The sequence below is a fragment of the Dermacentor andersoni genome, chromosome 7, assembly GCF_023375885.2.
Source record: "Dermacentor andersoni chromosome 7, qqDerAnde1_hic_scaffold, whole genome shotgun sequence".
Lineage (NCBI taxonomy): Eukaryota > Metazoa > Arthropoda > Arachnida > Ixodida > Ixodidae > Dermacentor > Dermacentor andersoni.
This window is the reverse complement of record NC_092820.1, coordinates 135,904,832-135,921,761: the sequence shown is the minus strand read 5'-3', so window position 1 is coordinate 135,921,761 and position 16,930 is coordinate 135,904,832. Positions and strand designations below refer to the sequence as shown.

The 16,930-nt window shown below is 47.9% G+C and overlaps 1 protein-coding gene across 1 annotated transcript in view; it reads right to left on the bottom strand.

Annotated features, from left to right (window-relative positions):
• The window catches only part of LOC126534552 (uncharacterized), a 60,827-nt gene extending 46,405 nt beyond the window's left edge, over positions 1-14,422 (bottom strand). Inside the window, exons 1-4 of the mRNA XM_050181809.3 lie at positions 14,219-14,422; positions 6,198-6,482; positions 4,784-5,014; positions 4,277-4,514 (exon numbers count right to left, since the gene is read on the bottom strand). Coding sequence (XP_050037766.2) covers positions 4,277-4,514; positions 4,784-5,014; positions 6,198-6,482; positions 14,219-14,368 — 904 coding nt within the window. The 5' untranslated portion in view covers positions 14,369-14,422. The remainder of the gene's footprint in view (positions 1-4,276; positions 4,515-4,783; positions 5,015-6,197; positions 6,483-14,218) is intronic.
• Between the last annotated feature and the right edge of the window lie 2,508 nt (positions 14,423-16,930).

Sequence of the window (16,930 nt, the reverse complement as noted above, 5' to 3'; positions counted from 1 at the left end):
GGTAGAGTTCATCCGTTCACTAAATCCAACAAATTTCATTCAAATTTGTTGTGCGATTGTCTGATGAGACCATGTCTGTTTTTCGCATGTATTTGAATAAGGAAGTTGTAGTGGGCCCAGAGGTAATTTCGGGCGCTACATAGCATAATTCTACTGCCTCAAGCAGGTTACTCGAGGCGTTGGACACTAATTGCGGGAGCAATCTGAACAAATATTTATCTAAATAGCAACATTTCATTGTTAAGTTTAACGAATACAGTTAGGGCAAATGTTGCGATTGCTGAAGGAATCGAGTTTCCAAGGCAATTCCACTTTGGACAAGATTTGGAACTGGCGCCAGTTTTCAGATTTAGGCACCGACAAGGAGCAGCAAAATTCGCTCTTCCACTTTTCGAGCCTCAGGCTTCGCGAACTCACCGGCTCCGATTCGCAAATCGCGATATGTGCTCGGAAGTGATTGCTTCAAAGAGATAATTAGTCATTTTTGTTTACTAATCAATAGACAACATTCGAAACGTGATAGTGCGCTTCTCAATGCAACTAGTTTCCCCTAACCAAGATGGTGGACGTCGGGCTAGAATCGCAAGGTGTCACTATGCACGTTGGTGACGGCATTCTTGCCACCTTCCTTTAGCCCACCGTCCGTGTTTTCAAAGCGCATGTACCATCAATAGGTGGTGTCCAAATCAACGTCCCATATATATAGGATGGCGACCTTTGGATTTCAAATGTGGACCTTAAAGGCATGTGCATCATTAAGATTATGCATTTACTGATTGAATGCGGTAGAAGCGATTTTGGGAGCCGGAAACATATCATGGACATCGGATTTTGGACACCGCGGTGTCAACATCAACGTCCCAGCAAAGACTCTCTGAATAAAAAAAAAGAAGCTATCTCGAAGATTATAGGTGCGCCAACTGCAAGTGCAGAAAAAGATTTGGGAGCCGGAAACACATCATAACGACATGTTCTGGCCACCACGTATGGACGGTTTTTTCATGGGTGCCTCCATACTTTATACGCAGTGGCGCCATCTATGGTCAGTCGTCATGCTGGCTTGGGTATGTCAGGTATACGCTCGGTGCTGGTTTCTGGAGCTTGTTTTCGCACTCGCGCGCTCTGTCTAGTGTGACGTGGCGGCTTATACGTGGAAACGGTTCAGCGAGGCGTACTGCAGTTGTTTAAATCGTCATGGCATGACTTTCTGCTGGCGTTGAAGCTGACAGAGCACGCAGCGCGACGTGTGAGCGCGTGATTGAGCCTACAATCATCCTCGGAGATCAACTGAGTAGCTTTGAAAATTCCATTCACTAATGTGACCTTATAGCAGTATTCTCCTTCAGTTATAAGCTGCTGTTTAGGAGCAGTGAAACATACGCGACGTTCGTAACAGAGTGGGTACCGTTCAGCTACGGTAGAATTTGTGCTGTTATACTTTGACAACCGTTCAAACTGTTAGCTGTAGATTACATTGTGTGGCTACCTGGTTTGGTGGACGTGGTTTCCACTCATGAATAAAATAGTTTTGGTTAGTAACAGCAGCACACCGTACAGTGTGAATTACACTTGTCCAGCAAAGCAACCGTGTACGAACTGCGCGAGCCTCCGAAGCAGTGGCAGGTGCTGGATTACAGATATTTTTTTTATCTATATAGCGCATGGTCCAAGCATGCGACATCAACGTTTATTGATCTATAAACGTTGTGCGGTATGACCATGCGAGGTCCTTTTGCGGCGTTAGCCCGATTTCTCGCTTTATTATTTTCGAGAAAGAGGGTGATAAACTTTTTTTTTCCGTTTTCTTCGTCCCGTTCTCCATGAAGCACTCACCCGCATTACGAAAATTTTGTCCGCACAAATAGCCGTCGCATTCTTTTTATGCGATCCTTCTTGGATATTACGGCTTTACAGCGCGAAAGATGGCAATGCCGAAGCACATAGCTTACATATATATCATGCTGGCTCCCCAACCGCAGTGATCGCTGTGTTGAGCAGCGCCATCGGCATCAGACAGGAGGATAGCGTAGACATATCATAGTGATTTCAAGCCTACTAGACTTGAAATGCGTGGGAGAGATGCCGGTGTATCACGAATATTTGATAGCGCCTGGCGCTTAGATGCTTTGGAGTTGCCTTACGTCGGCCGTACAAGGGCATGCGCTTTTATGTTTCAGTTCCTACGCCAAGCGATCAGATAGTGAGCAGATGTTCCATTTCCTGGCAATAGACAAACACCGGGTCCCTTCGTTGAATTAAAACCGATACGCCCAAAACAGTTCACAACCCATACACACAACACGGCTGATGACGCGCGTCACATGTTTGCGCCCCCAATAGATATTTCCGCATACTGTAGTTACCAACGCACCGAACGGCTACACACTGGTTCCCCAACGACCATGTAAATTTAACAAAGTACGAGCTAAAACGTCTCAAAATCGTTCTACAGGACGCAACAACAATACTTTCAAGCAGCGCCGCGCCGGATCGCACAAGCCATAGAGGAGGAAAGGCTCGCCGCACGCACTTTCCTCCTCGCCCGATCAAAAGGTCTATAGTGCTGCTAGAGGTAACACGGCCAACTTGGTTAGGGCAAGTTAGATGTGTCGGAAAGCTTGCTTGCGAACTTGCATATAGTCCACTATGCATATCGATTTCTTGCGCATGCCCAACTCTCAGAGTAAAACAGTCCTCAAGGGCAATAATGGCGCAATCGAACACAGCGAATCTTTATTCGTATTTTTTTAAACATATGGTTAGAAAAGAGAACCTGGTATAGTACTGCAATATCAAATTTTATTCATCAGCGAAAAGACGAGAACTACTGAAGTGGGCTTCTCCACACGGCGAGTCTTATGACGGGAAAGCCAGCTCTGACGAACGGTTTTCTGGGAGTCGTGCAAGCGTGGCTCCCAGAAAACGCTCAACGCATGCGTGACTGTTCGCATGCGTTGATGAAGCAGCTCTATGTTACAGTGGAACCAGAAAACGAAGGGTCTATAACACGTTCTGGTAACGTAGAGTACAATGGTGGAGCATCCTCACACCAACTGATTTTTTTTAAAACAGGCTTATTGAAGTCGCCTGCGGCAGATAGTGCCATTCTGTCACAACAGCTCTTTTCCTCGAGCAGAGCATTGCTCGCAAGACAAGACGCAGTGTGATGTTTCCCCAATGGAAATTTCACCGGTTAATTCTGCGCTTATTCCCTTTAAGGCACTTAAGTCGAGCAGTAAAGAATTCATATTGCAATTAGCAGATATCCACCGCAATTCGCGCTCAGTCAAACTATGTGGCGAATGCACTGATATTCCGGCTAACATTTATTAGCAGTGAACTTTTCTTTTTCCACATCGAGTTTTTCTGGCTGGCACTTGCTTTCGTTTGTAGAATGTCGGCAGGGAAAGCTTGAGCAGTCCACGCACCCTCACGTCATTTCGCAAGCTGTGAGGTGTGTAGGCCGGACAAGGTCAATAGCACTCTTTCTCGAGATGTTATTTCACGTAACGCAGGAGCGTCAACGCCTACCGCATGGACGCCACACCCCTGCGCCAACTCCATCCAAGACCTAAACTGCTACAAGGCGGAATGCTGCAGCTTAAACAGGCGCGGGTCAGGTGAAACAGCGGCATTGCCAAGGTCATTGGAGCGACTGAAATAGAAGCCTCACTCTCTAAACGTATTACAAGAATTCGGCTGTTTCTCTCTGTCTCAAGACTGCTCTGTTAGAAAAGCTCAGTACGGTGCCACTTGCGCTTGCCTCTACCGGCTCAGCAGCATTTCTGCTTAGCGTCGTTTACCTATACAGTGCCGTGCATGCAGATGACAGCGGTGGCCCGATTTAGCTAGCGCGCGAAAAGCTAGCTGCGGGCGGCCAATAGCGCCGACTTTGTTACTGAAAGAGTACTACGGATTTGGAACCTTATTTAGTTGAGCTTTTAAGTGAGTGACAGTGCCAAGTACGTCCGCGTCTTGTTCTTTATGTTTGTCGACTAGTTCCGTCAGTGTAACACAAAGTGCAACACAATCATGAACGTCCACCAACTAATAGAGTGACAGAGAGTAAGAATGACAGAGGGAAATGGCGGGGAGAGTGCGCGAACGACGAGAGTGAGCGAGTGAAATTAATCAAATGAATGAGTGGAGGAACTTTATTTACAAATTTGTCACCCATGACCGGGACTGAGAACGGGAAGGCGAGCAAGTTAGTAGTGTTAGTAAAGCAACTCTTAGTACATGTGCTTCCCCGCCAGATAGTTCTGGCGTCTCCTACCATTGCGATAGTAGATCCTGGCGCCATCCGGAACCTGTGAACCGGAAGCGACGTGAGGCGACGAGGTTGGCGGAAGCGGCGTTGGTGGGGGCACGGGTGGATGCGGCGTTGCCACGGGATCGTCTCGTGGGCCGACGTAGGGAAAGCGCTTCAGGAAAGCACCGGTCGGAGAAAGCGGCACCTCGGGCACGTCGCTGGTCAAACGAGGAACCATGCCTTCTTGTCCGTGCCAGGCCTGCTGGATAGTGGAAGGAAACTAAACTCAGTTTCCCTCGTCTTCGAATGCGGAGGTGCCATGTCAAACTTATGCAGCTACACGTTTCCTGAGACTGTCAGGTGGTGGCTTATGCCACAAGGGGTACGCCACTAAACTAGGTGCTCAGAAACCAAGCTTGTCGTTTCATTCTATACCAGGGACTAGAGCTATAATGGTATCCAATGCGGCAGCGCGATGGCGTCGATAAGCTATTCGTGAAGTCTGTCCATTTATCCGTGCAGACGTCTTACCTGGTTGGGGTACAAGCCGGCAGCGGCATCGAGCCCGTCGTCCAATACCGAAACCGAATTGCGCATTCCGTGTCCCATCTGTGGCAGTCTAGTGGCGCCGCCGTCGGCGAACTGCTGCGAGTGCTGCTGGTTCCAGTCCCCGCCCGCAGCACGAGGCCTATGCGGTGACGGTGCCGGAAGCGGGCAGTGGTAGTAGGGCTCGGTGGTGCACAGGCGAAGGGATAGATCCATCTGCAGGCAACGCCCGAAGGGCGCGGAAATTGTACCGTATATTCTCTTCAGACTCCACCCCGATCCACGTACCCTAGTATAAACAACAGCTTTCATCGTTTTTCCAAGTTAAACCAGGAACGATAAGCTAAAATGAACTGGTGTAACAAAGCCAGGCGCAGGTGACACCGCATGTCGAGCATTCAATAATTTTAACGCGACAGCGTTAAGGTCCCCGTGTCGCAGAAAATCCGGGCTCGGCGTTCGGCGTTGGACATCGTTGCGGCATGATTTTCGAACCAGCAATACCCAGGCCCTCCATGTGGCGCAAGGAAGCTACTGAACTAATTGAATTTCTCAAGCTAAAATACGTAGAAAAATCATAAAGTACGACTTACACACAAACTACAGACATGATAGCATCGGTTTGTAATTTGACAATACGAGAAAACATAATTCTGTTACGCGAAAGCTCAAAGCGCCGGCACGTGGGTATCTCGGGGGCCACGGAGCAGCGCGCCCGGTTCCTTGCAATACCTGCAGATGGCGCTCGCCAACGCCGCATTGCGGCCCACGCAAGAGGCCGCGTTTCTACCAGAAAGCCCGCCTTCGGGCATAGCATAGCGTTCGCGGCCAGCGTTTCGGTAAACATTACGGTTACATACGCTCCAGTTGCCGGGAAGCGTGTTCAGCAGTCAGGGATCTATGAATGCTGTCGCGTTCGACTCAAAGACGTGTGTGTGTGTGTTTAGGTTTTCTTTCTTCATTTTTTTATCCTTCTCTTTCTCTCACCTATCGTATCCCCTTGCCCCCCCCCCCCCCCCCCCCCCAGTACAGGGTAGCCAACCGGAGATAATCTCTGGTTAACCTCCCTGTCTTTCCTTTGCCTTTCTCTCTCTCTTTTTATTGTACTCGTCCAAAAATCCGATCCCCTATTAGCTTCGGCCTGTAATCCGATTGTATTTCAGTTATCTTTCGCCTGGTTTAATATTTGAAACGGTAGCCCATTCAGTACAATACGTTATCTGTACTATTGCTTCTTATATTTCTGTGTTGCCTAGCCGCCGATTGACCAATCGATGCACGTACCCGGGATGTCGACCTTCGCGAGGAGGCACGCATTGCTGTGCCACCTTTTCGGTCACATCTCTCGGGCACGTTGTAAACAAGTCTGAGCAAACTAAAATCGAACCAACGAGCTAACCGGCCAGTGGCTAGGCGAGGGACACATCATCGGGTCCCTGGAGCCCGTGGAAGCAGGCGGCGGGGGCGGCGGCTGGAGTTCGTAGTAGCAGCAGCTCGTCATCGCCGCAGAGTCCGCGGTAACAGCCGGCGCGCGTGGCTCGTCGTACCGGACTGTCGTCGGCTGATGCTCGAGGGTCGCCGGCGAACAGTTTAGGGAGCAGTAGGCACCGGCGCCACCGTACGGGGTGCACGACGTCGAGTCCGCCTCCGGCCAGGAGGGCGACGACGGCTCCACCTTTATGTCCTGCCGGGAAGAGCAGTGGGAGTGAGCGAAACGATTTCACAAGCGGTTTTCACAAACGGTAATTAACAAGAGCGAAAAGCAAAAACTGAAGCTACGAAGGACGTCGCAGCTCTGGATTCGCTCCGACCGTGTGCCATTTCTTGGAGCCTCTTACTCCTCAAATTCTATGCTTAAAGAATTGTTACCTTCATTTCTTATTCCGGCAAATTTATTTATTTCTACATACTGCAGCCCTTTAGCAGGGCTATCGCAGGAGTACTGGGCGCGTGGAACAAATGAACAGTGTCAAAGTAAGTAAACCTGTAAAAAGAAAACAATGCAGTCTAAGGTGCAAATAAACAAAGGCTAGGAAACAGATGCAGTGTCGTAGAAATGAACGTGTCAGAAAATAATTTAGTTCAAGGTGCAAATAAAGATGATCAATCTCAGGCTTTCAAAGACACATTCGACAGCCCGGTGGTTCAGTCAGTATGTACCTCCGATATAACCAGCCATTCAAGCAGGATACCATGTAAAAATGCCACGAAAATGTTGACGAACATTGTTATAATTTATATCCGGATTGAAAGAATATGTTGCATGTCCTATGTCTTACACTCACCAAGACTTCAATGAAATACATCTGTTCTGAAAGAGAGCTTCCCTTAGCACATGCGTGAGGTTCAAGCCTAATTATCGGAGCACGGTGACGACGAAAGGAACCGGAAGCGTCGACGAATATGTTCCAAGTGCCGAAATTGAAACGCACAGGTGCAAACTGAGTTGACTAGCGGGGCTTGTCTCCTCCGGCAGGCAAGGCAGAACAAACTGGACTGGACGAGTACGTCTTTGGCATCACACATGTGCCACACTTAGTAGGAACACGGCCGCGCTCTGCGGAGCTACCTTATGCTGAGCACCAGTGCAGACAAGCCTATAGAGGCGCCGCTTCGCGTCGTCTGCCGCACTGTTGGGCTGGCAAGCCTGCGTTGCAGTCAGTGTAGCAGACGACAGTGGGCGGCCTTCCCACGCACGCACGCTCTAGCGGCGGGCGCGAAGTTACGGGGACGACACGAAGACCACTCCTCTGAAAGCGTTTCTTTGCATGACTAACTGTTTCAGCCGGGAGGGGGGGGTCTTCCTTGTTTTGAGCTGCGCGCAAATCGAGCCGCCAGCGCAAGTAATCAACGTGTGATTATTTAGCATACTTTTACAACGTCTCCAGAGCACCAAATGGGAAACCAAAGCTAGAACCCGGCCTGGTTTCAGGTTCGGTCCCATCGCTGCCCTCAATTGTATTCCCTGGAGGTCCCGCGTTGCCTGCTTCATTGCAGCCTCAGGCGTTCTCTTGAGACCTCCGTTCACCGGTATTAATTTCGTTTTCCCACTCTAAATGATCTCGCAGGAACAAATCACACAGTAAATGTAAATTGCTTCCCGCAGAAAGAAGCGTGAAAGAGATAAGAGGCGTGCTCTTTCTGGTGCCACATGGCTGTTGCCGCCGCCGACATGGAACGTCCTGCAAAGAACTTATCCCGACACCTTTCGCGAAAAAAAAAAAAACTTGGACCTTCGCTTTCTTTTCTAGTAGTCAGCCCATTACCGCACAAATTGCGATATTCACAGAATACTTGATCTGTCTAAACTGGCCTGTCATTTATCCTTATATAGCGTCGCTTTAAATGACAACGACAGCGGCAAGCACGGTAGGCGATCGCCCAATCTTATCTCACTGGTTATCTTCATCACCTCGCGGCCCCGCACATTCCAGACCAATCGCTGGCGCTCGCGAGACGAGCGCTGGAATCGATATCGAATTGGCGACAACGATCGCGAAATTCTGTGAACAGCAAACGCGTCTTGCTGCCGAGCGATAAATCAACAGCGATAACTTCACGAAGGCAGTCACCGACAAGAGGTAAAACAGCGGAATCACGGAAGTACTTCAGCTATACATGGGGGCGCTTCAGGTGAGCCATATACAGGGTGTCCCACATAACTTGATCGAAGAATTTAAAAATGAAAGGAGCGTCGGAAGCGAATTGAACCGAACGCATACTGTTCGCAATAGACTATAGTAACTCAGACAACTTGTTGTTTTCCCCATAACTCATTAATTAAGTTATTTTACTCAACCTTTTAATTATTGGCTGAGGACCTCAAGTATGACAGGCAGATTTGTAAAAAAAATTAAATTACGGGGGTTTTACGTGCCGAAACCACTTTCTGATTATGAGGCACGCCGTAGTGGAGGACTCCGGAAATTTCGACCACCTGGGGTTCTTTAGCGTGCGCCTAAATCTAAGTACACGGGTGTTTTCGCATTTCGGCCCCATCGGAATGCGGTCGCCGTGGCCGGGATTTGATCCCGCGACCTCGTGCTCAGCAGCCTAACACCATAGCCACTGAGCAACCACGGTGGTCAGGCAGATTTGTAGTGCACCTTCAGAAAAAAAAAGAAAAAAAAAGATTATATATATATATATATATATATATATATATATATATATCTCAAGTTCTGGTAAGCTTTGTGCTGACCAAGTAAGTTTGTGCGGACCACAGGAGGCTTGGACCCCCTTAGAACGAAAATCCTGGCTACTTGTCTGAAGGCACGCATGCATACTGCAATGAACCACATTTATTCTGCTGGCAAAGGTAGTGTACAGCTTGTCATGTATGTAAGCAACGTCATTCCCTCTACGATGTCTGGACGCTTCATGGTACGTGAAGCGAATGAGTGAAATAAACTGCTCGAGTGAAGTTCAGCCTGATCACAGTTAACGCACCCCTTGCATTAGTGAAATTCTCTCCGAAATAATTTTGACTCTCCGATAGTTTACAGCGAAGCTGTTTATGGCTAGAGTGTCGTGGATATTTCGTGTCCACGAACAAATGTGCGTGTGCAAGAACACGCCTCTCGAATTTGATGCAAGATCGCTTCGGTTTATGCAAAAGCTTATAAGTCTCATCACTTGGATATGCTTTTTCAGTAGGTTATTTATCAGTAGGTACCATTTTCAAGGTCAATAGACTCTCAGGTAGATAATTATTTTATTTTGCTTGATTACGGGGGATGGGGGGGCGGAGGTATGAACCATTTATTGTCTTGCGTGAGGAAAAAATTTCTCGTTTGGTGGGCATAGAAATGCTTTGGTATTTAATAACAGAAGCTTTACGAGAATGTGTATGCGTACCTATCGTCACGATGACGACCGATCAGGACAATAATTGTGTTCGCACCATTGTCTGAAATTCCATGTGAGCTGCGTGTCATTTGCTAAACAGCTTCGCTGGTCATTCACCTTCACAGAGTGGAATGGCTTATGTTTTTTTTTTTACATCATACAGACTTTTTTTTATTCGTCTTTATTTCTGCGTTTAATAGGCGAAGCCTTGCGGCAGAAAAGGGGTGCTCTATGGGGGAGGGGGAGGCGGACCAGTGCTCTCTTTATTTATTTCTATTTTATTTTTATTTTTATATTTAAATTGTCTGTGACAGATACGATAACTTTAGTCATTGAGCTGGATTATTCAAGGAGGCTTACATTACTCGCAAAACAAATTTAAATGCATAGTTGACTAATTACGAAGACTAGATTATTAAATTTTCTTAGTTACCTTATGGCACGTATAGCAAGTTACCAATTTTAGGCTGCGAGTTCGCGAGGCGTATCCACTTGGAACGAATTTTCAGGATGACACCAGTTTCGAGATGGTGATTCCAGAAGTTGGAGACAAAATAGAGGAGCGTTCCAGTTTGGTGCTCCACTGCGCAAAATAACCTTTAATGAAATGGTACAACAATTATATTTACCGCATGTATGACGGCGTATATCTTGAAACTGCTGCCATGCTCAGTATTCGCTGCAGGTGCATGTGGGTTGCAAACCCACCGGATACAATTCCGAAATTGCACTATGTGCCGTGAAGTAATAAGGTTAAAATTAGAAATTTTTTAATTAGTCAACGAAACATTTCCATCTCTCCGGTGAATAATGTGCACCGCTTCGAGTAATCCAACTCAAGGACTACAATTACGATATCTGCCACTGGCGATTTCTAAAAATTCTGCATGATCTAAAAAAAAGCGCATAATGCGGCCACCAAAGTCGATTTCAAATAAGTGATTTCGAGCTCGGCAACAGAGAAGGCCGTAGCTGCTTATACCCGTGTCACACGGGCACCCACGAACTCCTTTGGGATAATGGACCGCGAGGCTTCCTAAGGGAGTTCTACCTCAAGGAAGTTGTGATGGTGTCACACGGCCAATAAGGAGGTTTTAAAAGCATCTGCCGGAGGCGCATTCAGCGGTGTTTTTTTAGAAGTACAAGAATGTAATTTCTAATTACGCTCGTAGCTATTATAATTAATTCACTGTGGCGGGTAATTAACAACTTCCGAACGCCAAGTGTAATATATGGGGTTCGTTTCCCGGCTATCGCCACGGCCAATCGATCACGCGCTCCGGAGTTCGCAGTGGCGGCGGAACAAGAAACCAGATATGTACCAATATTTATAGATGCGCCTCGAGTAAGCCGACGTCACTGATATTAATCCGTAAATTTTAGAGCGCAGCTCTTAAGCCCCGCTCCTGCGGCGAGCGTCGGCGTAACCAAGCGAACGAGCACAGCGAAAGGTGAGCGCGAACGCGGAGCGCAGCACGAGGATGAGAGACGCGAGGAGGCAGGCGGAGAGGGAGGGAGGGTATGGCGAAAGCGTGAGTAGAAAAGCGCAGCGCGGCGACGATGGCTACGAGATGGCGCCAGAGTGGCGCGCTTCGTCTGGGAGGTCCGTCGTCTTCGTCGGCGCTGGCGGCTGCTGCGACTCGCACCCACGCGTCACCCACGCGCTGCCTCACGCGATCTCTCGATTAGCGAGGCAGTCGCGCCACACTTCACTCCGTTTGCAACGTGCCGCACCAGACAGATCGTCCGCACCAGCCAATGTATCACGAAATGAAAACACGTGTACAGTTGCGCTCAGAATTTAGAGAGCACCGTAATCGTCGGGGAATTTTTTTTTAGCCCGGCGTCCCCGGTACATTCAGTGTCGCTTTGGGGCTTGACGTTAAGTCGATCAGCAAGAAACCAAATGTAGAAGTAACATTAAATGAAACACGGGTGCACTGCGTGCCAAAACCACGGTATGATTATGACGCACGGCGTAGTGAGGGACTCCCGATTAATTTTGATTGCTTGGGCGTATTTTTTTTTTTAACGTGCACACAGTGCACGGGAAACAAGCGTTTTTGCCTTCCACCCCCCCCCATCACAATGCGGCTGAGCGCAGCAACTCGATTCAGAAAGTTAAAAAAAAAGAAGTTTTTTTAATGGGTCAGAACCCTGATCCTACTATAAGACATGCCGTAAAGGGGGACACAATAATTATTTTAACCGCCTGATGGATTGTTTATTGGGTAATTAAATTACATACAGCGCACGAGTTTCTTTTTTTTATGCGTTTCACCCTCGCCGAAATGCGGGCAACCGCGACGGGGATCGAACCTACGAGCTCAGAAGGGCAACGCCAAAGCCACCAGGTTACCGCGGTTGAGTTTCGAAAAAAAAAAAATAGACTCGCTGACTTCGTTAAAAGGTGCTAGAGTACGATACTCCTCCGACGACTACTTTCAGCGATGGCTTCGCTTTTTTTTTTTCCGAGACTCGGTCCGCGCGAGTCACGTGAGAACTTTCCCGCGTTTGCTTCAAGCCCGACCCTTGCGCGCATGCGCCCAGTGCAGACTGGAGCGAAATCTTCGCGACAGTTATCGTCCGAGAACGCTTCCCCCCCCCCTCCCATTTCATGGCGTACGGAAATGTGTACCGATAAACGCAACAGTCCCGCTCCCTTGTTATCACCGAAATCGACCGAGTTGCAACTCTCGGTGATAAGTCACGCAGTGCACTGCTCTAAACCACAGATGCAGCACGGTCACAAGGAAACCAGAATAAAACGGCCGCGTCGCACGACGTACCGTTCTGGTTGCGTTCGCGATGAAATTAAAAGCAGGGCCGCTATCTTGTACACGTTCGAAAAGCCGACGTTCGATTTCGCCTCACGCGATTGGACTAGATTGGCCTAGGCTGCGATATCGGCGCAGCCTGGACAATCGCGCGAGGCGAAATCGGACGTCGGCTTTTCGAACGTGTACAAGATAGCGGCCCAGTGCTGCAGAACGAAATATCTGAGCGAATAAATTCAGCTAATGACAGGCGATGATTTACAGCCGCTCATTAATGATGCGGCGCGCACCGAAGTGAGAGTCACATAAATAGCAGCGGGCTCGTTACCTGCGCACATTAGTAAAAAAAATTATGGTCAAGAAGGCAATAATCATTAAGAGGAAGCTTTAGCTCGGGTGCTCCTATCTAAATACATTTACAAGAAGAATTCGTTTTTCTCGGCAACTACTGCGCCCAGTGCAGTAGTTGCAGTAATTGCAGTGCAGTATTATCCGTCCAGAAGGCAATAGTCATTAAGAGGAAGCTTTAGCTCGGGTGCTCCTATCTAAATACATTTACAAGAAGAATTCGTTTTTCTCGGCAACTACTGCGCCAAATTTGGCGGGGGTTGTTGCATATAAAAGAAAACTTTATTATGTAGTGACTGTTGGTTTCGAATTTTTTATTTCTTCTCACATATTTATTAAAAATTGGCAGAAACCGGAAGGTTTCAGAAAACGAAAGGATCAAGTTTACAACTCTAACTCAGCAATGAAAAATGATATCACAATGATGTGAATTGCATCTAATAGTACATCTAAAGCGGACAAAATTGATATGTTACACAAGAATCTCAAACAATTTAGTAATATGGAAATACAGATTTTGCAGAACCCTTGCACACAACCGTAACGGATGCCGTTTACAGAACCGCTATATCTGTTCTTTATTCGGATCTATTTGCAAACTTGATGCTTCTATTTTATTTTTCCAAACTTTCGCATTTTTGGAAATCTAACAAAATTCAGGCTCTAAATCGAAATTCCGCTTTCAAAAGTCACTATAATTTAACTTTCTCTCTCAAATCCTACAAATTTCATTACAATCATTCCAGAGGTTATCTCAGAAAAACGTTTCTGAGTTTTACATGCATTTGAATAGGCCGCGTCGGAGTTGGGCCCGTGCTAAAGCTTCCTCTTAAAGATTTACTGAAAGCAGGCGTATGCTCTTATCAGAAAACAAGAGTGGCGAATTGCATTGATAAATTGAAAAAAAAATGAGAAAAAAAATTGAGGCAGCCGGCTCCTTCACCACAAATCATGGCCTCCAGTGGGCTTTACGCAGATCTATGCGCATCCAAAAAAATTGCGGGTTATATAACATAAAGCGGGTGAAAACAAGTGGGTTATATAACGCTAACTGCTTTACACCGAAGCATTGCATTCACACATCTGTTCAACGCTATATCAAACCAGTATGAAACGAACCAAATTAGCAATATTATCGCCACGTGCTCAAGAAGGGCTGCCCGCCGTGGTTGGCACAGCACAAAGCTTTTTTTTGCTTTTTTTTAATCGCCACACGTACGATGAGGAAAGATAAAAACGCTGCGTCGATATCGATTCTGATGAGCGGCAAAGAACCAGAGCACGTCAAAATTTCAGGCGCAAGAGCTTTCACCAGAAAGGCGCCCTTCGTAACGTTTTCATAGCATCTGGACGTCAAACGTTTATCTGTGGATCAGAAGCGGCGAGCAAAGCAACAATTAAAAAAGAACAACGGCTAAGAGACGCATCCGTAGCATAGCGGGCGCACCTTGGGTTCCAGTTCCTGGTCCAGGAAGTTCCAGAAGTTGCACGCCTCGTCGTAGGCGTCCGCTATGTCGCCCGTGTAGAACCGCCTCGGCGCCTGCTGATCGTCCGGGGGGCAGCCGGGCACCGACCGGCTGACGCTGTAACACCACATCGTCAGAGTGAACGCTACGCTCGCGCGGCTCGTGATAACGTTCGGCAGAAATGGGCCCGTCACGCTATCGCGAAAGGTAGCGAGAGCGCCCAATACTGCCTCGTCATCGCTGTGTGTGTGTGTGCGTGTGCGTTCCTTCGCTTTTAAATGCGCAAGCATTTCTATGCTTCCCGATCGTCTGTCCCGTAAGACGATCGCTTTCAAGATAGCGATCTAAGGAAGGAAACGACGCTAGATTCCGCAACTCTTCAAGGTTGCACGGCGAAGCGTCGTACGAGATAGCGCCCGCAGCAGCGAGCGAATTCGCCATCGTGCTGCCTGTCGCTCCAACGCGAGATACGCGGCGAGAACACAGAGCGCACGGAGCTATCTGTCAGCACTAGCCACACCGAGCCCCCATCGCAGATCGCTTTCAAGATTGGGGCCCGTGCGCCTCTTTTCAACGCCAACTCAACGGCGAGAACGCAGAGCACACGAGGCTGTTAGCGCTCGGCGCTCTCTGCCGCCATCGCAGATCGCGTTCAAGATACGGCTGTCGCGGCCGCGCAAGACGCAGCCGGAGTCTGGTTGATCACGGTTCATTATCGGTCGGCGCGGATGGATAAGGCGCTAAAGAGCGATAACGGTTCTTAATGATAGGGACGTCATCAGCGCAACTGGCGCCGCCACCACCTGCAGTAGTTCGCTTGCGTCATCAGTTCGCCTTGCGCCGTCGGCAGCAGTACGTGCCGCCACGGCGCTGTCGTTTGTACTGGTCGGGTGAAGTTTGATAACACTGATAATGACGCCGGCCTGCGTGGGGGATGAGCGAGTGGCACAATGCTTAGGCATACTTAACTCCTAGAGCAGTTTCTGTGTGTTTTTTTTTATTTTTCAGCGTCATTCATATGGTATGATCGCTTCATAAAGATTCCAATAGCTTCCGAGCATCCGGTGCCATGTTTCCTTCGCCCTAAGGCAGATCAACTACGTGCAAGCGACAGGTCATGAATACCCCTGGAAACGAGTTATCCGCACGCTTCTCTCTTTTTTTTTTCTTTTTTTTTTGGCTTATCGCGAAGCGTCTAGACGGCCAAGCAACATTTTATGAAGCGACAAGCAAGATAATACATGAACGGGCCGACGTGTGATGAAAAAACACGCGTCTTTATTGATAATCGTGAAGGCTGGCTTGTTTACAGGTCTAATTTACAGGTTTAATTTTACAGGTCGCGCGATATGAGAAAGCGCGTATTTCCTAGAAGTCTGAGACCGTAGACGGCAAGAACCGTACGTCATTATGGCTCTTCGCACATACAGGAAAGGACTGGAAATCTGAGTACGAGCAGGATTTAGTAATTCAGTTAGGAGAGTTTGAACACGTGGTAAACAAAGAATTAAACCAGCGAACTAAACGCATGCACAGAGGAAAGAAGTGGACAGGACGTTGCTGGTCGTCCTGTGCACTTCTATTCTCTGTACATGCGTTTAATTCGCTGGTTTAATTCCTTCATGACCGGGCTGGATTCGTGCCGAAACTACGCAAACAATCACGGTCAACAAACTTTTGGCGCTGATTGTACGTACCTACCAAGCGCAATTTCACCGCCGCTTCGTTTCCTTTCTTTCTTTTTTCGCTGGCGATGGTAATCCATTCACAACGGAAGAATGATGGCCAGTCGTGCATTTTCTAACATTTCACCGTTGTTACAAAGGGCGAATGTTGCACAATACCGGTCTCGCATACACAAAACATATTCTACGTTATAGCTGTTGCGAGAACAGACGCCAGGGAAGCGTTGCGGCAAACACGTTAATATGTTGGCGAAGACCATCGGCCAAATGAAAAAAAAAAGTGAGTTTTAAACAGAAAGCTTTGGGAATTGAACGCCTAATCTTGCAATCTTGAAAGCACTCAAGAACTTCGCACGAAGTCTTATAAGGCGGCTGCGTCCAATGGCGGTGGCCAACTCTGTAAACCCCCGGCTTTATTTTTTTTTATTTTTAGTGCGACAGCTTCTCAATATTTTGGGGCATTTGAAAGCTCGAACCACGACCCCGCCGTATAAATAGCTCTTGACGGTACTGCTTTGAAAGTTTTGCGTGATCGAGCCCCGAGTATATGCATTGCTCGCACGTATTTAACTTCCCGCACGCGAAGGCTGGCAGCCAAAAGCTTCAATGCGTTACTCGTCGATCCAAAAGCGCCGACGCGATAAGTGTTTGACACCGCGCGTACGTGTGCGCGTGCGTACGTTCTTTGCTCATTCCTCTATGTTCGCTAGAAAATCAAATGTGAAAAAAAAAAGCCCCGCGGAGAAAGTTGCCAACACCTGCAAATATCATACAATTAATCCCTCAGTAGTCAACAGTTCAATGCTGCGTTCTTATCCCTGAATTTAGACGTTACGCAGCGCACAAAACTCGCAAAGGCCTCACAAAAAAAGACGTTGCGGCCACGGCCGACGACATCTCACACACACCGGCACTGAGCACAATGTTAGACAGTCCCATCCCGGTGGCACACTATTTGTAAAAATCACTAAGGAAGCTCTGGCGCTGGTACCGTTCTGCTACGAAAGG